The sequence below is a fragment of the Myotis lucifugus genome, unplaced genomic scaffold (genome assembly GCF_000147115.1).
Source record: "Myotis lucifugus unplaced genomic scaffold, Myoluc2.0 scaffold_29, whole genome shotgun sequence".
In the NCBI taxonomy this organism is placed as follows: Eukaryota; Metazoa; Chordata; class Mammalia; order Chiroptera; family Vespertilionidae; genus Myotis; species Myotis lucifugus.
Genome location: NW_005871077.1, coordinates 8,374,004 through 8,400,969, shown reverse-complemented (window position 1 = coordinate 8,400,969; position 26,966 = coordinate 8,374,004). Strand labels below are relative to the sequence as shown.

The window sequence follows — 26,966 nt, the reverse complement described above, 5'->3', positions numbered from 1 at the left end:
AACACAGGGAAGCATAAAAAATGCGGAGACAAAGAAACAGGTCACAAATGACAGAAATAGAGGAAAGCAAACGACTGGATACAGAGTTTAAAACCACACTTTTAAGGTTTTTCAAGAACTTTCTAGAAACTGCCGATAAATTTAATAAGACCCTCAAAAAGACTGGTGAGACCGCCGATAAATGTAGTGAGACCCTCAAGAAATCTAGTGAGACCCTCGAGGTTACGAAAAAGGACCAACTAGAAATTAAGCATACACTGACTGAAATAAAGGATATTATGCAGGGTTCCAACATCAGACTAGAGGATCGCAAGAATCAAGTCAAAGATTTGAAATACGAAGAAGCAAAAAACACCCAACCGGAAAAGCAAAATGAAAAAAGAATCCAAAAATACGAAGATAGTGTAAGGAGCCTCTGGGACAGCTTCAAGCATACCAACATCCGAATTATAGGGGTGCCAGAAGAAGAGAGAGAGCAAGATATTGAAAACCTATTAGAAGAAATCATGACAGAAAACTTCCCCTATCTGGTGAAAGAAATAGACTTACAAGTCCAGGAAGCAAAGAGAACCCCAAACAAAAGGAATCCAAAGAGGACCACACCAAGACACATCATCATTAAAATGCCAAGAGCAAAAGACAAAGAGAGAATCTTAAAAGCAGCAAGAGAAAGAAACTCAGTTACCTACAAGGGAGTACCCATACAACTGTCAGCTGATTTCTCAACAGAAACTTTGCAGGCCAGAAGGGAGTGGCAAGAAATATTCAAAGTGATGAATGCCAAGAACCTACAACCAAGATTACTTTATCTAGCAAAGCTATCATTCAGAATTGAAGGTCAGATAAAGAGCTTCACAGATAAGGAAAAGCTAAAGGAGTTCATCACCACCAAACCAGTATTATATGAAATGCTGAAAGGTATCCTTTAAGAAGAGGAGGAAGAAGAAAAAGGTAAAGATACAAATTATGAACGACAAATACACATCTATCAACAAGTGAATCTAAAAATCAAGTGAATAAATAATCTGATGAACAGAATAAACTGGTGATTATAATAGAATCAGGGGCATAGAAAGGGAGTGGTCCGACTATTCTTGGGGGGGAAAGGGGTGTGGGGGATGCGGAAGAGACTGGACAAAAATCGTGCACCTATGGATGAGGACAGTGGGGGGGGGTGAGGGTGGAGTGTGGGGTGGGAACCAGGTGGAGAGGAGCTATGGGGGGGAAAAAGAGGAACAACTGTAATAATCTGAACAATAAAGATTTAATTAAAAAAAATATATATATATTTAAAAAAGAAAAAAGAAAGGTGGGGGGAGTGTGAGAGAGAAGCATCAGTGTGAGAGAAAAACATCAATAGGCTGCCTCCTGTATGCACCCCAACTGGGGACCAAACTGGCAACCCAGGCTTGTACCCTGACTAGGAATTAAGCCGGCAACCTTTCAGTGCATAGAACAATGCTCCACCCACTGAGCCACACTGGCCAGGATGATTTTTACTTTAAATGACATTTATTCATGCCTCATTTAAATGAAATTTAATAAGAGATCTGTGAAATACTGGAACCCAGATAACATTTTAACAAAACAAGAATTTCAAAGGATTAAAGATGGAGGCAGAGGAGGTAGAAGTTACACTCACCTCCTCCCAGGACCAAACTGGATTTACAACTAAAATATAGAACAATCAACCTGAATAACCAATTGAAGACTAGCTGAACAAAAGTCTTATAACCAATGATTTACAGAAGAAGCCACATCTAGACTGGTAGAAAGTATGGAGGCATGAAAAGGCTGGCCCTGCACTCATGTGTGGTGGTTGAAAATCTGGAGAGATATCATAGCTTCAAAGGACCCCCCTGAGGAGTGAAGGGTCTTAACCCCATGCTGGGCTCCCCAACACTGAGCACCAACCAGTATTGGGGAAAAGGAGTCCACACAGCATCTGACTGGGAAAACCTGTGAGGATTCTGTCTGCCAAGGAGAGACAGGAGTTGGCTAAAAACTCAGGTGCTCTTTTAAAGGGCCAATGCATAAAATCTCATTCACAGCCACCTCACCCCAGGCTCTGGCAGGAGGGAGGGCAGTGGCTCAGAGTGAATGGGACTCATCCAGACACAGACTGGGTTGTGTGGCTCTGAGGAGAGGGCTGAAGGGACATCCACCCAGTCTCCTCTTCCACATAATCCACAGATGCCATATTTCTCTTCCATACAGCAGCAGCCTGGAATAATGCAATAGCCCCACCCTCCCAAATGCCTGTGGCCCTGCCCTGCTGAGGTCTGAGCCCTGTGGAGGAGTCAGCTGGCTGCAGCCAGCCTGGGCCTGTGGTGCAGACTTTCTTGGAGGGATCCTAAGGAGGTCCCACCTTGCTGAGTTTGCACCTTGCAAGGGCCATGTTTCCCACATGCCTCCACCATTCCTGTGCAAATTCCTCCCTCCACATATCCAAATCTTCATCTGTTTGAGCCTGATGAACTCTGCTGACCTCAACCTGAGGCTCCAAGACCCCTCCCACAACAAAGGTTCCCAAGGGCCTAGGCGGTTGTTGCCTGGCCTTGGTGTACACTAGACTTTTGCTGGGTGGCTTGAAACCCAACACTGGCACTGAGTTTAAATCTCTATCAACCTGGTGAACACCTCTCACCCCTATCTGATGGCTCACTGAGATTCTATCTCATGCAACTTGTACCACCAGGAATTCTTCAGTGACTGAACCTAGTGGCAGCTGAAAGGTGGAGACAAATCTTGGGGTGCTTTGGGCCTTTTGCTGACCTGCCCAAACTTGGTGCTGATGGAAGCAAACTTTGGAATGCAGCTTGGCCCTTCCTATATGCACCCCAGCATCAGAGGCAGGTACCTGTTTGAAGCTACCTATAGATCACTTTGTAGCTCCAAACAGGTAGCCCAGGGATGGATGTGGGGTACCTTCTGACATTGACCTGCATGGAAGTCCCTCCCAAGAGGCCCCAGAAACAACACACACATCAGAACATGACCCAGTTGGCACATCCAAGGGCTATCTCTGAGGGCACCAGACTCTGCTGAGGGGTAATTCCACTTCTCACACACAGCAGCTCATATACTGGTGGTCAGGGTCAATCCTCACAATCAGCCAGCCTGAGTGTCAACTCCATCCACAAACAGGGCCAGCAACAATCAAGACTCAACTTCGACAGGAGGGCACAAATAACCCACAAAAGGGATATTCCTGGAGCACCTAACTCAGGTGATTAGGGAGCTGTGCCACTAAGCTCCACAACATACCTATTACATAAGGCAACCCTACCAATACTGGGAGATATAGCAGATCTACCTAATACAAAGAAACAAATACAGAGAGGCAGCCAAATGGAAAGATTAAAAAAAAAAAAAGCCCCAAATGAAAGAACAAGAGAAAAAAAAACAACCACCAAAAAAGAATTATATGAAGGTGATCAATCTACCAGATACAGAGTTCAAAACTATGGTTATAAGGATTCTCAAGGAACTTAGGAAAAAAACAGATGAGTTCAGTGAGAACTTCAACAAAGAGATAGTAAGCATAAAAAAGAACCAGTCAGAAATAAAGAACACTCTATCTGAAGTGGAGAATACACTAGAAGGAATCAATAGCCAATTAGAGGAAGCAGAGGATTAAATCAGCAATTGGGAAGATAAGGCAGCAGAATATATCCAATGAGAGCAGCAAAATGAAAAAAGAATATTTTTAAAATGAGGATACTTTAAGGAACCTTTGGGAAACATCAAGTGTAACAACATTCGCATCATAGGATTACTAAAAGAAGAAAGAGAGCAAGGGATTAAGAACATATTTGAAGAAATAATGACTGAAAATTTCCCTAACCTAGTGAAGGAAAAAGCTACACAAGTCCTGGAAGTGCAGAGTCCCAATCAAGATGAACCAAGAAAGACCCACACCAAGACATATCATAATTAAAATGGCATGTGGTACATTTACACAATGTAATACTATGTAACTGAAAAAAGAAAAAAAAGAATTCTTATCATTTGCAACAGCATGGATGGACCTGGAGAGTATTATGCTAAGTGAAATAAGCCAGTCAGAGAAAGATAAGCATCACAAGATCTCACTCATATATAGAATCTAATGAATAAAATATACTGATGAAAATAGATCCAGAGACATAGAAGCACAGAACAGACTGTTGAACCTCAGAGGGAAGGCAGGGAAGGGTAGGTGGGTGGGAAGAGATTAACCAAAGAACTTGTATGCATATATGCATATAACCCATGGTGTCACTGACAATAGGGTGGTGAAGGCCTGGGGCAGGGGTGAGGGCAGGCTAGAAGAGCTCAATAGGGGGAAAAGGGGGACATATGTAATACTTTCAACAATAAAGATTTTTTAAAAATTAAAATGGCAAAGGTTAAAGACAAAGAGAGAATCTTAAAAGCAGCAAGAGAAAGACAGTTAGTTACTTACAAGGAAGCTCCCATAAGACTGTCAGCTGATTTCTTCACAGAAACTTTGCAAGCCAGAAGGGAGTGGCAAGAAATATTAAGAGAGATGAAAAACAAGGACCTACAACCAAGAATACTCTACCCAGACAAGAAAAAGCAAAGGAGTTCATTCCTATCAAGTCAGTATTATAAGACACTAGAGGCCCGATGCACGAAATTCGTACAAGAGTAGGCCTTCCTTCCCCCACCTGCCAGCACTGGCGTCCCTCTGGCACCCGGGACCTGGTCTTCCCTCAGGCTGCTGGCAGGCACCTGGAACCCAGGCTTCCAAGCTCTAATCACCGGCAGGCACCCAGGGCCCGGGTTTCCCTTGCAGCCCCAGCTTCATCCGGCAGGTCGACTGGAAGGACGTCTGGTCTAATTAGCATATTATGCTTTTATTATTAGAGATGTTAAAGGGCCCGGCAGGCGTGGCTCAGTGGTTGAGCATCAACCTATGAACCAGAAGGTCACGGTTTGATTCCTGGTCAGGGATCATGCCTGGGTTGTGGGCTTGATACCCAGTGGAGGGCATGCAAGAGGCAGCCAATCAGTGATTCATTCGCCCTTCCTGTCTGAAATCAATAAAAATATATTTGAGCAAACAAACAAACAAGGAATGTTAAAGGGACTTCTTTAGGAAGAAGAAAAGATCAAAAATATAAATAATAAAATGGCAATCACTGCATACCTATCAATAGTTTTTACATGTTAATGGATTAAATGCTCATATCAAAAGATACAGGTTGGCTGAATAGATAAGAAAGCAATACCTATATATATTTTATCTATAATAGATTCACTTCAAATTGAAGATACACAGACTAAAAGTAAAGAGAAGGAAAAGGTATTTTATGCAAATAGAAATCTGAAAAAAGCTGAAGGAGCAATACGTACAACAGATGTAGATTTTAAAACAAAGGCTGTAACAAGACACAGAAAGACCCAGAAATTCCAGTTCTGGGTATTTATCCAAAGAAACGAAAAAAATGTATTTGAAAATATATATGCATCCATATGTTCACTAATGCACTGTTTACAATAGCCAAGATAAGGAAGCTACCTAAATGTCCATCGGTAGAAGAATGGAAAAGAAGATGTAGTACATATACACAATGGAATATTACTCGGCGATAAAAAGAAATCCTACCATTTGCAATGGATGGACATAGAGCTTTTTATGCAAAGTTAAATAAGTGAACCAGAGAAAGACTAATATCATATGGTTTCACTTGTATGTGCAATCTAAAAATCAAAATAAATTAACCAAAACAGAAACAAGCTCATAGATACAAAAACAAATTGATGGTTGCCAAATGGAAGGGGGTTGAGGAGTTGGGTGAAAAATTAAGTAGTACAAATTTCCAATAATAAAAACAGTCATGAGGATGTAAAATACAGCATAGGGAATATAGTCAACTAGAGGCCTGATGCACGAATTCGTGCATGGGTGGGGTCCGGCCAGCCAGCCCCCGGGGCCGAGGGGGAGGGGCCAAAGGAGGTTGGCCGGCCAGTGTGCATCATAGCGACCGGTCATTCTGGTCGCTTGGCTTTTATATATATAGATAATATTGTAATAACTATGTATTGTGCCAAATGGGTACTAGACTTATTGGAGTGATCTTTTCATAAGTTATACAAATGTCTAATCAATATGTTGTACACCTAAAACTAATACTGTATGTCAACTGTAATTGAAAAAAATATATTAAAAAAAAAAATGCCCAGCCTGCATGGCTCAGTGGTTGCACATCAACCTATGAACCAGGCGGTCATGTTTGATTCCAGGTCAGGGCACATGCCCAGGCTGTGGGCTCAATCCCCAGTAGGAGGTGTGCAAGAGGCGGCCGGCCAATGATTCCCTCTCATGATTGATGTTTCTATCTCTCTCCCCCTTTCTCTCTGAAATCAATAAAAATATAATAAATAAATACTCTACTTTCCACAAAACATTAAAACTCAATTTGGCCACCTTCTTTGCCACTTTACAGCAAGGATCACCTATCCTCCAATGTCCAATAGCATGTTCCCCATCTCTAAGATCTCATTTCACAAGTAGCTTTAATATTCATGTTTCTAATGACATTCTGCTTATGTAAACTCCAAGATTACAGAAGTCTTCTCTACAATTCCACTCTTTTCTTGCTGGGTCCTCACCAGAATTGCCTTTAACACTATTTCTACTTATCATCTCTTTCAGGCAATCTAGGGTTTTTCCAATATGAGCCTCAAACTCTTCTCCCACTACCCTGTTCAAAAGCTGCTTCCGCATCTTTAGGTATTTATTACAGCAGCACTCCCCTTCCCAGTACCAAAATCTATGTTAGTCTCTGGGCTGCCATAACAAAATGCCATAGGTGGTCTGTGGTCCACTGGTGGTCCGTGAGGTCCGAAAGGTTGGCGACTGCTGTGTTAGAAGGCTCAAAGGAACATTGGTCTTCATGCTGGAATATGCTTTCCGTTAGCGCACACACAGGCTTTCTCTAAGCAAGCCTAGGAACCCAACAGCATTAGGGAACAGATTCCTAGATCACTAACTTTCATTTCTCTCTCTTAAAACTGACTTGCCCAAGGATACACCAAGTGTACAGGTTCTCTTTCCTTGTTACTCTTCTCCCACTCTGGGAGGGGAAGGAAGACGAGTCACCTACCCTTACCAAGTTTGTTGTTCCAAGGTGAAGAACCTCTGAGAAGGCAAGTAAAGGGACTTATTCCAATTTTTGGTTTTAAAAAAGTAAGTAACTCTAATGACAGGCTAATATCTTAGGTGGTTTACAATTTCTGCTTTTACCAAACTGAAGGAATTGGAAGGCTCATTTAAGTAATTTTTACTGATAGATGACTATGTGATTTTAACATATAATTTTAAAAGCATTTAAAGACTCACTGGGATGACACTAATACAATAAGTCTTGGAAATTCATGTACTTACATCAGTGTGTTCTCTTAGCTCTCATGTTAAAAGAATCTCCTCCCAACCCCTAAGACTCTTCACTCTTCATTTTTCTCTGCTCTCTGTTATTTTAACGCTTCTGTAGTATTTGTAATTTGCATTTGTATCTAATTTCCTTACAGAAACAGGATATAAATGATGAAAAGATTTGAGACCTACATTGACTTCAGGAGGTATTTTCCTCTTTGACTTTAATAGATACAACTCCTCGTGGTGGGGAAACCCTTTCTACCTGCTCTTGTAGAACCTCAGTACGGCCACCCACACCAAGTTATTGGTTGTACATTATCCACTTTATACAAAGGAGAAGAGACAACCTTGATGATCATGATCCCTGTGGTGTGCCATACAGTGTCACATGGTGTCTGGTCTGGCAGTTGAGAGAACCACCAACCAATAAAGTCAGCATTTCTTAAACCTTGCACCCAAATGTCCTTCTCCTTTATGGTCTGAATGACAATTATTTTTGTAGCTGTTTCCATTTGAAATATAATCAAGAATTTTATTTTTATTACTATCAAAGACTTCTTTATACTTTTCTTAGTTTTTATAATAGAGAGTTACAGACACAGGAAGGAGTTTCATAGGTCAGCAGCAGGAATGAGCTCTGCAACAAAAGACCCAAAGAACATCAACAAGTATGCTTCACAAGAGCCATAAAACGGGGTGCCCAGAAAGTCAGTAAATAAGGCACGGGTACCCCAACCTGGAGAGAAATCCATGTGATACCCCACAAAGTAGTAGTAATAGGCACCGTGAAGATCCTGCAACCCCAGGATTATTTGGTTCAGGGAAATGGCTGTGGATTAGGACACAGCTGGGAACCTCCTCCAGCCTAAAGCTTCCTCAAGAAAGCCAAACAAATAATGTGAGAAAAATTTTAGCATGAGCAGTGTCAAAAGTTACTATAAACCACAAGCAACTGTAAGTAGTTCATCCTGATTGTTTTCCAAAACAGCTCCTTCCTCCTAAAAGGCTCTGAATCCAGACCCCAGATATCCCAGGGAATAGACCTACAGGTCTCCTGCTAACAGTCCTTACCTAAATCTGAGGATTGAACCATAAGAGAAATCTTTTTTTTTTTTTTTAAATATATTTTTATTGATTTTTTACAGAGAGGAAGGGAGAGAGATAGAGAGTTAGAAACATCGATGAGAGAGAAACATCGATCAGCTGCCTCCTGCACATCCCCTACTGGGGATGTGCCCGCAACCCAGGTACATGCCCTTGACCGGAATCGAACCTGGGACCTTTCAGTCCGCAGGCCGACGCTCTATCCACTGAGCCAAACCGGTTTCGGCCATAAGAGAAATCTTAAGGCTGTCCTAAGAGCCCTGGGGTGCCCTCCCCCGCAGGATTTATGGTATTTCCACTCAGCTGTGGGCACTTGAGCCCAGCTGGGGAGAACATGCCATCTTAACAAGATGCATGACAGGCGTCAGGGACAGAATGCCCTTTTTAAACAACTGAACCTATACGAATGACAAAGCAGTGAAAGTTTTCACTCTGCAACTAAAAAGAGCCTGGCTGGCTAGGCTCAGTGGTTGAGCATCAACCTATGAACCAGGAGGTCACAGTTAGATTCCTGGTCAGGGTACATGCCCAGGTTGGGGACTCAATCCCCAGCGTGGGGCGTGCCTGAGGTAGCTGATCAATGATTCTCTCTCATCATTGATGTTTCTATATCTTTCTCCCTCCCTCTCCCTTCCTCTCTGAAATCAATATTAAAAAAAAGGAAACAATATTTTAATTCTTTTGCTCTTTCTGTGGCCCACAAAAGAATGGTGCAGGACATTAACTCTGTGTTATCAGTCTGCAGTGGGATACAACTCAAATGTAAACTGCCAGACTGCAGAAGGCACTGTTCTACACCTTTCTAAAGAAAGTAAAGAAAAGCTTTGCCAGTACCTATTCATGATCCACAGTGAAAAGAAATACAGGTTTTTACATATAATATTCCACAACCGTGCCTTCACTGTATATCATCAGCTCCCAAAAGACTTTCAGTCAAATTCATTCATTCTACACTGTAAAGACATTCAAAAGGGACACAATCTCCTTCCCAAGCAGTTCCACTGCTCTCCCCTCCAACATATACACACATACTCACATGTCCTCCACTGTGATGTCTTTCAGGATCTGGCAGTAATCCACATTCCACACAGCCTGGTCATCCCACACCTTGGAGGCCAGCAGAATCGCACCGAGAACAATTCGTTTCCAGTTGGCGGGACAGATATCTATCTCTGCATATGTTAAAAGTCTTTCAAGGTATACCTGGAAGATAAGAAAATGTCAGAGATAAGCAACTTGACTTGTTTTCTCTCACATACTAGCATACATAAAAAAATTCTAAAATTGTCTGATTACATTTCACCAGCCTTTAAACAGGGATTTATTACCTGATCATATTTATTTTTAAAAAGTCAAGAGCTCAAATAGTCTAATGTGTAATGCACACATTCTGTAATTGGGCTGTGTGGATGTACTGGGTCTTAAAAGACACCAAGCCAGGAACAAACTCCAGGAGCCTTAGGTTAAATTTCTCACTCTATCAACTATGATATCAATACAAATTTAACAAAACAACAAATGTTTCAGTAAGCAGAGCAAAGAATGTGAAAGAATAAACCTATTGTTTTCTATCTGTAGTTTTTTAATTAAACTTTTGAGGATTTTGTAGATTTACATGCAGTGTTGATAAACCTTTTTGTATCACTGTGGTAAAATATACATAGTATAAAATTTACCATTTAACCATTTTTAAGTGTAAGGCTCTATGGCATTAAGTACATTCACACTGCTGTGAGATCAACACCATCCATCCCCACCTCTAGAACATTTTCATCTTCTCAAATTGAAACTCTGTACAATACAGCATTCCCTTGTCCCAGCCCCTATTAACCATTTTTCTACTTTGTCTCCATGAATTTGATTTCTTTAGGTACCTTATGTAGGTGGAATCATACAGTATTTTTCCTTTTGTGTCTAGCTTATTTCAGTGTGAAGTAGCATCTCACTGTGGTTTGATAAACCACATATTTTCATTAAAATGGGTTGATAAACCCATCTTTAATGAAAAAATTTCAGCTGAAGATAGAAAATAAAACCAAATAAAAAGGATTTATAAACTGGCACAATTTAGTTTGAGGATAGACATCAGAAATATCCACAAAGCCCCACCACTTGAGTTGGGTAACAAGAAATGTCTTTTAAAGTTTCCTTTGGCAAAAATCTGTTATATTTCTCTGAACAATGGAATTCTTTTCTCTATAGTTTATCATTTATAAATTGGAACTGCATCAGAAAGGAACAAATTTAATTATCCATACTTCTTAAAAAACTTGCTAACACAGATAAAATCTACAGTGTTAAAATTATTCATAGTTTATAATTTCTGTAAAGTCTTAAAATATGCAATTTCTAAAAAGGCATGTGCAGAGAGTAAAATGTTAAATACATAAATAAAATAGAAATTATTTTCTGCTAAATAATACTATTGCTCATAAACGGGATGGGAAAAGTTAAAAAAGGGAAATAATTCACACCTGTTACATCATTAGGACTCTGGGGAGGAGGCTGTACTTTAGGAAGCTCTTGAGTGATTTTGAGAAGTCTGACATGAATGTGGAAGTGGAAAAACATGATAATGCCATAGTTGACTAATATTATACAACAAAAAAGACTACAGGATGAAAACAATAAACGACAGGTATTGTCGAACTTTATTCACTGTTAAATACTGAGCACGCAGCAAGTACCAGGCTCTGTGCTCATCACTGGAGACAAAGTGTGGAGGGGGCAGTGACCCCTCTGGCTACAGAGGGGAGAAGGGGCTGGAAGGGAGTAGAGCTGATGGGAAGAGGCATCAGGAAATGACCGAAGCAGTCCTAACAGAGGACCAGTGTTTGACAGTGGAGACTGGCAGTCACATTCCAGAGATTCCTGTGCCCCCAACAGCTGTGAAGATGGGCTGCTGTGGAAGATCCCAGACTTCCAGGTCACACAGCTGGATGGGTGACACCTTCTGAGACAGGGAACACCAGGTGGGAGAGGTTGGTGAAAAATAATTACAAGGATGACTGTGGATGTTTTCTTTCTGAGATGTCTCAGAGAATGCCATTTAGGCAGCATACATGCAGGTCTGGAGCACAAAGGAAACAGCACTGAGATAGAAATCTGAGAGTCTGTGACACACAGAGTAAGTTGTGGGCATGGATCCAGTAACCTGGGGAAAAGGGGAGAGAAAGAAAAGAAGGGGCCAGGCCTAAACCATGAGAGCTCCTCTTTTTTTAATATCTGGGTAGAGGGTGAAGGGACAAAAAAGGAGAGGGAGGGATAAAGTCTGTTATGTTCTGCTCTTAAGTCTTCTAATAGTTTGGAGAAAAAAATTACAAGGTAAATCTAGGTGTTTTTGAGGCCTGAATTAGGCTTACAATGTTATACAAGGCATCTGAGAAGGAACTAAAGTGGTCTCTTTAACAGTGAAAAATAAAACTAAAGAAGCAAGGCCACTTCAGACAGTGACTATGTGGGTGAAGAGGGGCAGGGGAGGCAGCAGGGGTGAGGTATCTAGAAGGGAGAATGGGGAGAAAGAGGGGCAGAGGTGGAAGAAGAAGAGAAAAGGGAAAGGAAAGGGGGAGGGGAAACTATCTTTAGTGAAAGTAAAACTCTGAGCAGATCAAGAAAAGTCACAGCATCAGATAGCAGCTCCTCCGTGGAGCCTCCACTGGTCCCCCTGATTCCTAACCCAGAGACACAAGAGTCATAATGCTCCCTCTAAAGCAGCAGAAGTTTCCTATGGCTTCCTTTGCAGTCTGTAACAGCCCCACTGTCTGTTAAACAGGTGCAATGGTGAACACACAGGGAAGTTTGGAGGGGGTTCAGAATCTTGTCTGCCTCTTCTATTAAAATATGGCTTTGCCAAGAAGTGGGTTGGCACTCAACTATTTGCTGAATAAAAAGATATAAAATAATGGTTCATTTGCTCATAAAGGTTATTGCTTTTTTTTCAGGGCTCTATTAAGAAAAAAGCAATTTTTAAATCTTTAAAATCTAGATTTTTATGGCTCTCATATACCAGGTGTTCCCTAGAATGAATAAGGGCACTGTATGCACTAAAAGATAAAGTTAAAATTATGAGAAGAAACTACTAACGTATTTAAAATCCCCAAAACAAAATAGCCAATAAAGTGACAACAGTCTACTGGAAAGTAATAAAATAAGAAACCATAACAGGGCAAATCTACCTTGACTTCTCCTCACATTAGTCTGGGTGATCCCTCCACTTGCCACATTGCTGCCTTGGTCTCTCTCCTTAGTAACCATTTATTTGTTCCCTGAGGACAAAGACCACATTTCACTTTGCCCACTGTGTGCCCAGTGTCTAGAATGATGCCAGGGCAGGGCAGGGCATGGCACGAGTGCTTGCTTAATGGATACATCATCCTGCAGAATGAGTAAGGAACAACATCTACATAGAAGCTCTGGCTCTGGAATACTGATGCAGGTGGGCAGATTTCTTGTGTAAGTGATTCATCTAATAAAATGGCCACAAACAATGGCATCTGAGAAAGGTGACTGCACTTATAGAAAGGTAGAGTGGAGTTAAATGTGACACTGTTTTGTGAGACAGCTACAGTGGTGAACAGTGAAAGGATCCAGGAGGAAGAGTCCACTCTTTTGTCTGAAGCACAGAAAATGGAAAGACCTTCAACTAAGTTCAGGAGGTCAAACAGCTGGGCACTCTTAACTATATGGACCTGAATGAAAGCTTCCAAATCTCTCACTGAACAGTAATAGTACTTGGGTCATGGCAACCATCGGTGAAATAAAGGAGGTCACTTGAACAGAGCTCAGTAAGCTTTTCAATATTTGGAGATTTTAGTTTTAAATGGCATTTATTATACTAAAACTAATGCTTTTTTGTTTTTTTAAAAATATATTTTATTGATTTTTTACAGAGAGGAAGGGGGAGGGATAGAGAGCCAGAAACATCAATGAGAGAGAAACATTGATCAGCTGCCTCCTGCACATCCCCCACTGGGGATGCGCCCGCAACCAGGGTATATGCCCTTGACCGGAATCGAACCTGGGACCCTTGAGTCCGCAGGCCGACGCTCTATCTGCTGAGCCAAACCGGTTAGGGCAAAACTAATGTTTTTTTATCATGATTTTTATTTGTATGAAAATCCTAATTCTTCAGGTAAAGATCCAGGCCAGGCCAATTGGAATTGCAGCTGGGACCCAGACTAAATCTTTTACAAAGGTGGGTGACAAACTTTACTCATTCTCCTAGGAGAGAGTCAGAGAATTGTATATAATAAAAGCCTAATATGCAAATTGACCAACCGGTGGAATGAACAGAAGAACGAATGGTCGCTATGACATGCACTGACCACCAGGGGGCAGACGCTCAATGCAGCCCGGAGGCCCCAATTGGCAGTGATGGCAGGGGCGGGGCTGGCGAGCAGGCAGCGCCAGGCCAGCCAAGGCGGGTGCCAGCAGGAGCCCCTCCGATCGCCCTGCCAGTCACCCTGCAAAGGGAGGCAACTGGTGGAGGTGGCGACGGGGAGCAGGGCCAGTGAGTGGGCAACACCAGGCCAGACAAGGCGGTGCCAGCAGGGGCCACCCGATCGCCCCGCCGATTGCCCCACAGATCGTCCTGATTGCTGGCCTAGGGACCCTACCCATGTACGAATTTCATGAACTGGGCCTCTAGTGTATAATAAAACTGTACTAAGAGCAGGAAACTGAAACTGGGATTAACTAAGCCTCCAGGGTTGCTTTAAAAGCAATAGAAAAAGGAGGCTGTGAAATAATCTTCACCATATGCCCAAGACTCCAACCCTTCATACACACAAGACAAGAAAAACTCTCCAGGGCCCACAAAAGAGACTCACTGGCTCGGTGCAAACAGGTGACGACTCCACTTTCTTCGTATTTACCTCACACCTTAGCTGATACATATTACTAAGTGTTCTGGATGATATTGAGAATATTTAATGTTTGAGAAAAACCAACAGGCATCCACCATGTCTGATATCCATTAAGGCTAACTAAAGGAATTAGGTATTAAAATACACTCCCCATTACTGAAGAAAGGCAGTTGTTAATTGGGAGATATGGCATTCATAATAAGCTCCAATAATAGCATGCAATTTAGCAAAACTTGCCAGTAAAGGTATATTCAAAGATCAGCTGCAACTTCTTTAGTAAACTCCCTCTTAAGTATTTTAAGTCTCTGCCAAATGAAAGACTATACAATTGATTTTTTTTCTAAATAATATCCTTAGATCACTGCTAATAGGATACTCTTATTCAATTCAATTTTCAGATTTATATTCATGAGAAGAACCCTAAGGAGTCTCTAGAAAATACAGGTTAGTGAGCAATTAAAAAGTAACACAGAGTATTCAGTTGACGGCACATGACAAAACTGTTCACAAAGGCATGGGGAAAGAGTAAAATGCAAGCAAACTAGTGGAATCAAAGATTATGGAATCAAAATTCTAATCAAAAGAAAACTCTCATAATGCTGAAATTATTCCAACTCCATTTTAATAAGTAATACTAGGTCATTAATCTTAGAGTCTCTATCACCCAGAGTTTAGCCAACTGGTTTTCACCACTACCTCTTACTTCCTGGCAACTGGGGGAGCACGTGAATGACATATTTGGATTTGAAAGGAATTTTAGAGACAAGTCGGGCAGTGAGGGAATGAAGGGGGCCCATGGGGAAGGAAGACATATATTCACAGAGGATACAGGAATGTTATAAAATAAGGGGAGAACCACATGAGCAGCAGACACATGAGCGGCACGCTCTTATCCAGGGAGCATCAGCCCCGAGAGCAGCCTGCCTTGAGCCTAAGAGGAGCAGCCTCATGTGGCCTGCCCCTGTCCAAGGAGCAGCAGCTGTGTGAGCGGCCCGCTTCCCCGTCCGAGGAGCAGCAACCACGTGAGCAGTCCGACCTGTCCAAGGAGCAGCAGCCACACGAGCAGTCTTCCTAGGTCTGAGGAGCAGCAGCCCTGCGAAGCACGCCCCCATCTGAGGAGCAGCAGCTGCACAAGCATCTTGCCCTTGTCCAAGCAGCAGCAGCCGCACGAGCAGCCTGCCCAATCCAAGGAACAGCAGCTGTGTGAGCAGCCTGCCCCCATCCGAGGAGCAGCAGTTCTGCGAGCGGCCCGGCCCCATTCGAAGAGCAGCAGCAGCCCACCCCGGTCTGAGGAGCAGCAGCCACACGAGCAAACCGCCCACGTATGAGGAGCGGCAGCCCTGCGCAGCATGCACCGGTCCGAGGAGCAGAAGCCACAACAGCCTGCACCTGTCCGACGAGCAGCAGCCGGGTGAGTGCCATGCCCCCCATCCGAGGAGGAGCAGCCACGAATGCAGCTCACTCCTGTCCAAAGAGCAGCAGCCTCGCAAGAAACCCACCCCCATCTGAGGAGCAGCAGACTTGCAATCAACCTGTCCAAGTCCTAGGAGCAGTAGCCCCAAAAGTAGCCCACCACATCAGAGGAACAACAGCAGCATGCAGCCAGCCCCATCCAAGGATCAGCAGCCACGTGAGCAGTCCACCCCCGTTCAAGGAGTAGGAGCTGCGTCTGTAGCCCGCCCCCATTCAAGGAACAGCAGCCTCGTGATCAGCACACCCTCTGTCTGAGGAACAGCAGCTGTGTGTGAAGCCTCCCCCCACCAGCCAGAGGAGCCACCACAGCTGTGAACAGCTCCCACCAGAGAAGCTATGCCAACTGAGGAACAGCTGCTACCACAACCGCCCGAGGAGCAACCACAGCCCGAGGAGCCACTGAACGACTCAACATCTAGATATGTCGGTGAGATCAAACATGGGTAGACAAAGAAACCCCCAATGGAAAGAAAAGGAGGACTCCCCAGAAAAGCAGCTAAGTGAAACAGAGGCATGCAGCATGACAGAAAAAGAATTCAGATTAAGGGTCCTAAAATGCATAAACAAGATGGAGAAAAAAAATCAACAACTTATGCAAGAATCAAGAAGAAACGGATGAAAAAATCAACTTATGTAAGAATCAAAAAGAAACGGATGAAAAAAATCAATAAATTATGTAAGAACCAAGAAGAAATGAAGAGTGATATAGCTGCAATAAAAAACACCATTGAAAGTGTCAACAGTAGACTAGGAGAAGCGGAGGACCGAATTAGTGAATTAGAAGACAGGGAAGCAAAACACACCCAAACTGAACTGCAATTGGAGAAAAAAATTAAAAGACAGGAGGAGAGCGTAAGGGAGCTATGGGACAACATGAAACAGAACAACATACGAATAATAGGGGTGCCAGAAGAACAGAAAGAGAAACAAGGGTTAGAAAACCTATTTGAAGAAATAATATCAGAAAACTTCCCTGAGGTGGGGAAGAAAAAAGTCACACAAGCACAGAGAGTCCCAAACAAGGTGAACCCAAAAAGACCCACACCAAGACACATCATAATTACCATGACAAATGTTCAGGACAAAGAGAGAATCTTAAAGGCTGCAAGAGAGAGACAGAAAGTTACATTCAAGCGATCTCCCATTAGATTATAAAATGATTTCTCAACAGAAACATATCAGGCCAGAAAAGAATGGAAGGAAATTTACAAAGTGATGCAAAGCAAAGGACTGAATAAAGGAATACTCTATCCAGCAAGGCTATCATTCAAAATTGAAGGGGAAATAAGAAGCTTCACAGACAAAAAAGGGCTAAGGGAGTTTATCACCACCAAGCCAGCAATGCAAGAAATGCTAAAGGGACTGGTGTAAAAAGAAGAAATAAAAAGCTAAGAAAGAAAACAGGCACAAAAAATAGAAATGGCCACCAACAAGTACCTTTCAATAATAACTTTAAACATAAATGGACTAAATGCTCCAATCAAAAGACATCGAGAGGCTGAATGGATAAAAAACCATGACCCCATACATTTGCTGTATACAAGAGACCCACCTCAGAATAAGGGACTCACAAAGACTGAAAGTGAAGGGATGGAAAAATATCTTTCAGGCAAATGCAAATGAAAAAAAAGCTGGGGTAGCAATACTTATATAGGACAAAATAGACCTCAAAGTGAAGGCCATAACAAGAGATAAGGAAGGACACTTCATAATACTAAAGGGATCAATACAACAAGAGGATATAACCCTGATAAACATATATGCACCCAATGCAGGAGCACCCAAATACATAAAAAAACTCCTGGAAGATATCAAGGGAGAGATCGACAACAATACAATCATAGTAGGGGACTTTAATACACCACTGACATCACTGGATAAATCCTCTAAACAAAAAATCGGCAAAGAAACAGCAATCCTAAATGACTCACTAGATCAGATGGACTTAATTGACATCTTCAGAACATTTCACCCCAAAGCCACGGAATATACGTTCTTCTCAAGTGCTCATGGGACATTTTCAAAAATAGACCACATATTGGGTCACAAACAAAGTCTCCCCAAATTCAAGAAGATTGAAATCATACCAAGCATCTTCTCAGACCACAATGGCATAATATTAGAAATAAACTACAATAAAAACAACCCAAAATACCTGGAAGCTGAATAGAATGTTATTAAATATTGATTGGGTTACCAATGAGATCAAAGAAGAAATTAAAAACATCCTGGAAACTAATGACAATGAGAACACAACAATCCAAAACCTATGGGACACAATGAAAGCAGTCCTGAGAGGGAAGTTTATAGCTCTACAGGCCTATCTCAAAAAACAAGAAAAAATGGTAGTAAATCATCTAACTCTACATCTCAAAGAACTAGAAAGAGAGCAACAAGAAAAGCCCAGAGTGAGCAGAAGGAAGGAGATAATAAAGATCAGAGCAGAAATAAATGACATAGAGACCAAAAAAACAATACAGAAAATCAATGAAACCAAGAGCTGGTTCTTTGAAAGGATAAACAGGATTGATGAACCTCTAGCCAGGCTCACCAAGAAGCAAAGAGAGAGGACCCAAATAAACAAAATCAGAAATGATAGAGGCGAAATAACAACAGGCCCCACAGAAATACAAATGATTGTCAAAAAATACTATGGACAACTCTACTCCAACAAACTAGACAACTTGGAGGAAATGGACATATTCCTAGAAAAATACATCATTCAAAAAGTCAATCAGGAAGAATCTAAAAATCTCAATAGGCCAATAACTATGGAAGAAATTGAAGCAGTCATCAAAAAGCTTCCAGCAAACAAAAGCCCAGGACCAGACGGCTTCACAGGGGAGTTTTACCAAACATTCAAGGAAGAACTAAAACCTACTCTCCTCAGCCTACTACAAAAAATTCAAGAGGAAGGAACACTTCCAAGCTCATTCTATGAAGCCAGCATCACCCTCATACCAAAACCAGATAAAGACAACACAATGAAAGAGAATTACAGGCCAATATCCCTCATGAACAGAGATGCCAAAATCCTCAACAAAATCTTAGCAAATCGGATCCAGCAGTACATCAGAAAGATCATACACCATGACCAAGTAGGATTTATCCTAGGGATGCAAGGATGGTACAATATCCTCAAATCAATAAACGTGATACATCACATAAACAAATTGAAAGAAAAAAACCACATAGTCATATCAACTGATGCAGAAAAAGCATTTGACAAAATCCAACACCCACTTTTGATAAAAACTCTCAGCAAGGTGGGAAAAGAAGGATCATACCTCAACATAATAAAAACCATATATGACAAACCCACAGCCAACATCATACTCAATGGACAAAAACTAACACCATTTCCCCTAAGAACAGGAACAAGACAGGGATGCCCACTCTCACAACTCCTGTTCGACATAGTCCTGGAAGTATTAGCCATTGCAATTAGACAAGAAGAAGAAATAAAAGGCATGAAAATTGGAAAAGAAGAAGTGAAACTGTCCCTATTCGCAGATGACATGATATTGTACATAAAAAACCCTAAAGACTCCATCAAAAAACTATTAGACTTAATAAATGAATTTGGCAATGTAGCAGGATACAAAATTAACACCAAAAATCTATGGCATTTCTATACACCAATAGTGAACTTACAGAAAGAAAGATTAAAAAAAAAACAATCCCATTTACCATCGCAACAAAGAAATTAAGATACCTAGGAATAAACTTAACTAAAGAGGTAAAAGACCTCCACTCAGAAAACTACAGGACGTTGAAAAATGAGATAGAGGAAGACATAAACAGATGGAAGAACATACCATGTTCTTGGATTGGTAGAATAAACATCATCAAAATGTCCATACTACTCAAAGCAATCTATAAATTCAATGCACTTCCCATTAAAATACCAACGGCATATTTCACAGACCTAGAACGAACTCTCCAAAAATTCATCTGGAATAAAAAAAGAACCCGAATAGCTGCAGCAATCCTGAGAAAGAACAAAGTAGGTGGGATGTCAATACCAGATATCAAGCTGTATTACAAAGCCACTGTTCTCAAAACTGCCTGGTACTGGCACAAGAACAGAAATATAGATCAATGGAATAGAATAGAAAACCCAGAATTCGGCCCGAAGCAATATGCTCAATTAATATTTGACAAAGGAGGCAAGAACATACAATGGAGTCAAGATAGTCTCTTCAAAAAATGGTGTTGGGAAAACAGATACATGCAAGAAAATGAAACTAGACCACCAACTTACACCATACACAAAAATAAACTCAAAATGGATAAAGGACTTAAATGTAAGACGGGAAACCATAAAAATACTAGAAGAATCCATAGGCAACAAAATCTCAGACATATGCCGAAGCAATTTCTTCACCGATACAGCTCCTAGGGCATTGGAAACTAAAGAGAAAATAAACAAATGGGACTACATCAAAATAAAAAGCTTCTGCACAGCTTTTTATTTATTTGTGGAGAAACCATCAACAAAACAACAAGAAAGCCCACTGCATGGGAGAACATATTTGCCAATGTTATCACCAATAAGGGTTTAATCTCCAAAATTTATAGGGAACTCATACAACTTAACAAAAGGAAGATAAACAATCCAATCAAAAAATGGGCAAAGGACCTAAATAGACACTTTTCAAAAGAGGACATTCAGAAAGCCAAGAGACACATGAAAACATGCTCAAAGTCACTAATCATCCGAGAAATGCAAATCAAAACAACAATGAGGTACCATCTCACACCTGTCAGAATGGCTATCATCAACAAATCAACAAACGACAAGTACTGGAGAGGATGTGGAGAAAAAGGAACCCTCTTGCACTGCTGGTGGGAATGCAGACTGGTGCAGCCACTATGGAAGACAGTATGGAGTTTCCTCAAAAAACTAAAAACGGAACTCCCATTTGACCCCGTGATCCCACTTCTAGGAATATATCCCAAGAAAACAGGAACACCAATCAAAAAGGACATATGCACCCCTATGTTCATAGCAGCACAATTTACCATAGCTAAGATCTGGCAACAGCCTAAGTGCCCATCAGTAGATGAATGGATTAGAAAACTGTGGTACATCTACACAATGGAATACTATGCTGCTGTAAAAAAGAAGGAATTGTTGCCATTTGCAACAGCATGGATGGAACTGGAGAGCATTATGCTAAGTGAAATAAGTTAATCAATGAAGGAAAAATACCACATGATCTCACTCATTTATGGATAATAAAGACCATTATAAACTTATGAACAAAAATAGATACAGAGGCAGAGCAGCCTCGAACAGACTGTCAAACTACAGCGGGAAGGCTGGGGAGGGTTGGGGGGCAGGAGGGGAGTGTTAAAGATCAAACCGAAGGTCTTGTATGCATGCATATAAGCATAACCAATGGACATAAGACACTGGGGGGTAGGGGAGACCAGGCGATTGTCAAGGGCGGGAAAAAAAGGAGACATATGTAATACTTTTTGTAATACTTTAAGCAATAAAACAATAAAAAAAATAAAAAATAAAATAAATAAATAAAATAAGGGGTAAAAAAGAGGGGGGCAACTGTTGGGTTTTGAACTTTGAAAGTGATATCCTACAGGACAGTGACGGATTAGGAGAGATCGGGGGAAATAAGTTAAGAAAGAGTCAATTAGAAAGGGTCATATTCAGACAAAGAGCTGCCAGCCTTTATAAACTCATACACCAAGAAATTGAGAGATCAGAACTGATTTTTTTCCCATTAGAGAGGGAGCAGGTTTTTCCCAATAGGGGGTCCCCCCAGGGGGAGTTTGTGTATACTTATAATAAACTTCCAGATTTTTATTTATTACTAGAGGCCCAGTGTACGGATTCCTGCACGAGTAGGGCCTGCCCCAATGAGGGGTGATTGAGGGCGGAACTGGCCAACCACCTGAAGCCCCTCCCCCCAGCTGGCTGGCCCCGCTCCCGATTGGGATGGGTGCCCAATTGGGGGCGGGCTGGTCAGGGGAGGATCGTTGGGGGGGGCTGATGGGGGCCTGGATTGGGCTGATTGTCCACTGTAGTGCATGTCATAGCGGCTGGTTGTTGTGGTCATTCTGCCATTTAGGTTGCTGGGCTTTTATATATATAGACTAGAGGCCCTGTGCACGAAATTTGTGAATGGGGGGAGAGGATGTTCCTCAGCCCAGCCTGCACCCTCTCCAATCTGGGACTCCTTGGGGGATGTCCAACTGCCGGTTTAGGCCCGATCCCCATTTTTATTTAAAACTAGAGGTCCGGTACACAAAAATTTGTGCACTCGGTGGGGGTTCCTCAGCCGGGCCTATGCCCTCTTGCAGTCTGGGACCCCTCGGAGGGTGTCCACCTGCTGGCTTAGGTCCGCTCCCTGGGGGATCGGGCCCAAGCTGGCAGTCAGACATCCCTCTGGCAGCCCGGCAGCCCTTGGGGGATGTCCACTTGCCAGCTGGCAGCAGGCCTAAGCTGCAGTCGGACATCCTTAGCGCTGCTGAGGAGGCGGGAGAGGCTCCCACCACCACCACTGTACTGGCTGCCGTCAGCCTGGCTTGTGGCTGAGCAGAGCTCCCCCTGTGGGAGCGCACTGACCACCAGGGGGCAGCTCCTGCATTGAGCGTCTGCCCCCTGGTGGTCAGTGTATGTCATAGTGACCAGTCATTCCCAGTCGTTCTGCTGTTAGGGTCAGTTTGCATATTACCCTTTTATTATATAGGATAGAGGCCTGGTGCATGGGTGGGGGCTGGCTGTTTTGCCCAGAAGGGTGTCCCGGATAAGGGTGGGGGTCCCGTTGGGGTGCTTGGCCAGCCTGGGTGAGGGGCTGATGGCTGTTTTCAGGCTGTTCACACCCCCTTCAGGGTGGGGGTCCCCACTGGGGTGCCTGGCCAGCCTGGGTGAGGGGCTGATGGCTGTTTGCAGGCTGGTCAAGGATAAAATCAAGGAAAGCCTGAGAAATTATCATAGCCAAGAGGAGCCTAAGAAGACATGAAAACTAAATGTAATGTGGCATCCTGGATGGGATCCTGGAATAACAGAAAAAGGACAATGGGTAAAAATTAAGGAAATCTAGATAAAGCATGAACTTTAGTTAATAATAATGCATCACTATCAGTTCATTAATTTTAACGAATATATAAAAGAATATAAGATGTTAATAATAACATTATAGATGTTATAATATAATGTAACATTATAGTTGTTAATAATAAATGGGTATGACGTATATGGGAATCTGTATTATCTTCACAATTTTTCTGTATAGCTAAAATAAAATGTATGGTGATGGAAGGAGACTAGACTTTGAGTGATGAGCAGATGTTGTATTATAAAGCTGTATACCTCAAATTTATGTTATTAAGCAATGTTACCCCCCAAAATTTAATTTTTAAAGTTTCTTTTAAAAAATACATCTATAAAAATGAAAACTAGCCCTGGTTGATTTGGCTTAGAGGTTAGAGTGTTGGTCCACAGATTGAAGGGTTGCGGGATCAATTCTGGCCCAAAGCATGTACCTTGATTGCAGGCTCAATCCCTGGCCCTGGTTGGGGTGTATGTGAGAGACAACCAATTGATTTGTCTCTCTCACATCAATGTTTCTCTGTCGCTCTCCCCTCCCTTGCATGCTTCCTAAAACTCAATGGGAAAATTTATCCTTGGGTGAAGATTAACAAAGAAAATGAAAACTACCCAAACTTATGCACAATGCAGCTAAAACTCAGAGGGAAGTTTATTCTATAAATTTCTTCATTAAAAAAAAAAAAGAGTCTCTTAAATCAATAACCTAACGTTCCACCTTAAGCAACCAGAAGAAAAAGAGCAAACTAAACCTAAAGCAAGTACAAAAAAAAAAAAAAAAAAAGAAAGAAAAAGGAATTAACAGAGTGAAGTGGAAATAGAGTCAAACTTCATTTTTTGAATATCTCCTATCTCGAACAACTTGAAAAAATGTATGGGTTGTCAAACCAAACTTCAGTTTTCCACTGACAACCCTTTCAAACTAATATCTCAGCATGACAAAAAGCATCTCTCAGGCAACAAAACAAGGGAGAGAATGCTATTGTTGCTGGTGAAATCTCGGATTAGCACATTTTAAAATCATCAAGAATCCTAATGTTGCTAAGGATATGAACGAAACAATGATCACAGACAACTTAAGAGGCAGAAAAACTGTTGTTGATTTAGATAAACAAAAAGCAAGTTAGCCAGTGATAGCCATTTCAGAGGCAGTGATATATGAACAGGCAGAGATGCTGCATGCTGACCTGCAAGACATCCTTGAATGCTAAAAGTGATTCCTTTAAGGCTAGTAGGAGGTGGTTCCATAAATTTAAGAAAAGAAGTATTTGTTTATAGATTAAACAGTGCATTAGACATGTACTGTATATAACAAAGCTTAAAATAGGGAATCATTTAGGGGTCTGGAACAGATTAATTCAATTTACATTATTTCTAATGGGAAAATATGATTAGGTTTTCAAACAAATCATTTCTTCAACAGCCTTCCAGAACGAAGTAAGTTTGAGAACCGAGGTTCTGCTATAAATAAAATAGAGAACAGAAAAACAGAAAATTCAATAAATTTGTCATTTAGTGAAAACAACAAAGAAAATAAAGAGATTAGATTAAAATTAGTAAAATCAGAAACAAAAGGGGGTATTACAATAGACTTCACAGAAATAAAAAAAAATTAAAAGGGAACACTATGAACTGTGTATGCCAGCAAACTGTTTAACTTAGATGAAATAGACCAATTCCTAGAATGACACAAACTGATTCAAGAATAAATAGATAATTGGAATAGACCTAAAATAAGCAAAGAGACTGATTTGGTAATATAAAAACTTCCAACAAAGAAAAATCCTGGCTAAGGTGGCTTCAGTGGTGAAATCTACCAAACATTTAAATAAGATTTAATACCAATCCTTCACAAATTCTTCAGAAAAGGAAAACCTGGAAAAAACACTTCCCAATTCATTCTATGAAGTCAATATTATGCTGATTCCAAAACCAAAGGTATCACAAGAAAAACCAAAATATATACTTTACAAATATAAATGCAAAACCCTCAACAAAATACTAGCACACCAAGTTCAGCAACATATAAAAACAATTATACACCAAGACCAAGTGGGATAATTTATCCCAGGAATGCAAGGTTGATTTAACCTATCAATAGAATAAAGGGCAAAATCCACAAATTCAATCACAATAGATGCAGAAAAAGCATTTGCTAGAATACAATATTCTTTCAAGATAAAAATCACACTACAAATTAGGAACAGAAGGAAACGTCCTCAATTTGACAAAGGGCATCTATGAAAAACTCACAACATCTTATTTAATAGAGAAAGACGGAAAGTTTCCCCTCTAAGATCAAGAACAAGACAAAGCACTCTCACCACTTCTAGTCAACACTATGCTAGAGGTTCTAGGCAATTAGACCAGAAAAAGATATAAAGGCATCCAGATTGGAAAGGAAGAGGTAAAACTATCCCTATTTGCAGATAACACGATCTTGTATATATAAAATTCTAAGGAACCTAGCAAAAAACTAATAGAACTAAAATTAGTTGAGCAATGTGGAAGAATACAAGATCAATCAATAAAAATAAATTGTATTCCTATACACTAGCAATGAACAATTTGAAAATGAAATTAAGAAAACTCTTCCAGCCCAGACAATGTAGCTCAGTGGTTGAGTGTGACCTATGAACCAGGAGGTCACAGTTCGATTCCCAGTCAGGGCATATGCCTAAGTTGCAGGTTTGATCCCCAGCAGGGGGCATGCAGGAGGCAGCTGATCAATGATTCTCTCTCATTATTGATGTTTCTGTCTCTCTTCCCTCTACCTTTCTCTCTGAAATCAATAAAAAAAATATTTTTAAACAATTCCATTTAATAACAGCATAAAACTGAATAACTAGGAATAAATTTAACTTTAAAAAGTGTAAGGGCTATATACTGAAAACTATAAAAATTGTTGAAATTAAAAAAATCTAAAAAAATGGAAAGTCACCTCAAATTCATGAATGAGAGGCTTAGTATTGTTCAGACTATAATCCTGCCCAAATTGATCTACATATTCAATGCAAGCCCTATCAAAATCCCAGTTGATTTCTTTCTTTGTTTTGCAGAAACTGACAAGCTGATTTTAAAATTCATCTGGAAATGCAAGGGCCACAGAATAGCCTAAATAATCTTGAAAGAGAAGTGCAAAGTTAGGAGAATCATACTTTCTGATTTAAACTACAAAGCTATGGTAATCAAGATAGTGTGGTACTGTGAGAATAACCAAATAATCTTTTCTATTAAAGAAGGGAGTTTTAAGCAGCCATCATTTTGACTCACATGACTTGGCAACCGCCACTTTGAAACTGCAAATGTGAACCCCTCCCTGTCCTTTGAATTAGCCAATTCCGCATGAATTTTAAGAAACTTTTTCTTGCCCTAGCTGGTTTGGCTCAGTGGATAGGGTGTTGGCCTGAGTACTGAAGGGTCCCGGGTTTTATTCCGGTCAAGGGCACATGTCCAGGTTGAGGGCTCCATCCCCAGTGGGAGGGCATGCAGGGGGCGACCGATCAATGATTCTCTCTCATCACTGATGTTTTTGTCTCTCTTTCCCCTCTCCCTTCCTCTCTGAAATCAATAAAAATGTTTTAAAAAAATAAAAAGAAACTTTTTCTTGAACTAGAATCAGCTTTAGAGGCCCTAGAATGCCTCAAGATCTTCCTACAATGGAGACTAAAGGCCAATTTCCTCCTCCCTCCCTCCCTCCCTCCCTCCCTCCATCCCTCCCTCCCTCCCTCCTTTCCATATGGAAGCTTCACGAATTTGCGTGTCATTCTTGCGCACGGGCCATGCTAATCTTCTCTGTATCATTCCAATATTAGTATATGTGCTGCCGAAGCAAGCACAAGATCAATTTCTTAAACTCTAATCCCTCTCAGGTTAAAAGGCCTCCTAGTCCAAAGCCCTCCTGAGTTTTTGGTTCATCGCCACTGACCGGGAAATTACGTTCTAATCAAGAATTGGAAGGAAAACAAGTTGGAACCTTCCTGGGAAGGATCCTACCTTGTCTTGCTTACCACTGAGACTGCTGTTCAGACGGCAGAACAAGGTTGCATCCACTACACTCGGA

General features: G+C 41.3%; 1 protein-coding gene and 1 non-coding gene across 3 annotated transcripts in view; both read right to left on the bottom strand.

Moving 5' to 3' along the window:
• CCNY (cyclin Y) overlaps positions 1-26,966 on the bottom strand; it is a 170,603-nt gene that overhangs the window by 9,148 nt on the left and 134,489 nt on the right. For both annotated transcript variants that reach the window (XM_006086704.2, XM_023752256.1), the window contains one exon: positions 9,528-9,694. In XM_006086704.2, the coding sequence (XP_006086766.1) occupies positions 9,528-9,694 (167 nt within the window). The remainder of the gene's footprint in view (positions 1-9,527; positions 9,695-26,966) is intronic.
• LOC111825525 lies at positions 26,641-26,742 on the bottom strand. Its single transcript, XR_002828706.1, has one exon. It is a non-coding gene; the product is annotated as a U6 spliceosomal RNA (small nuclear RNA).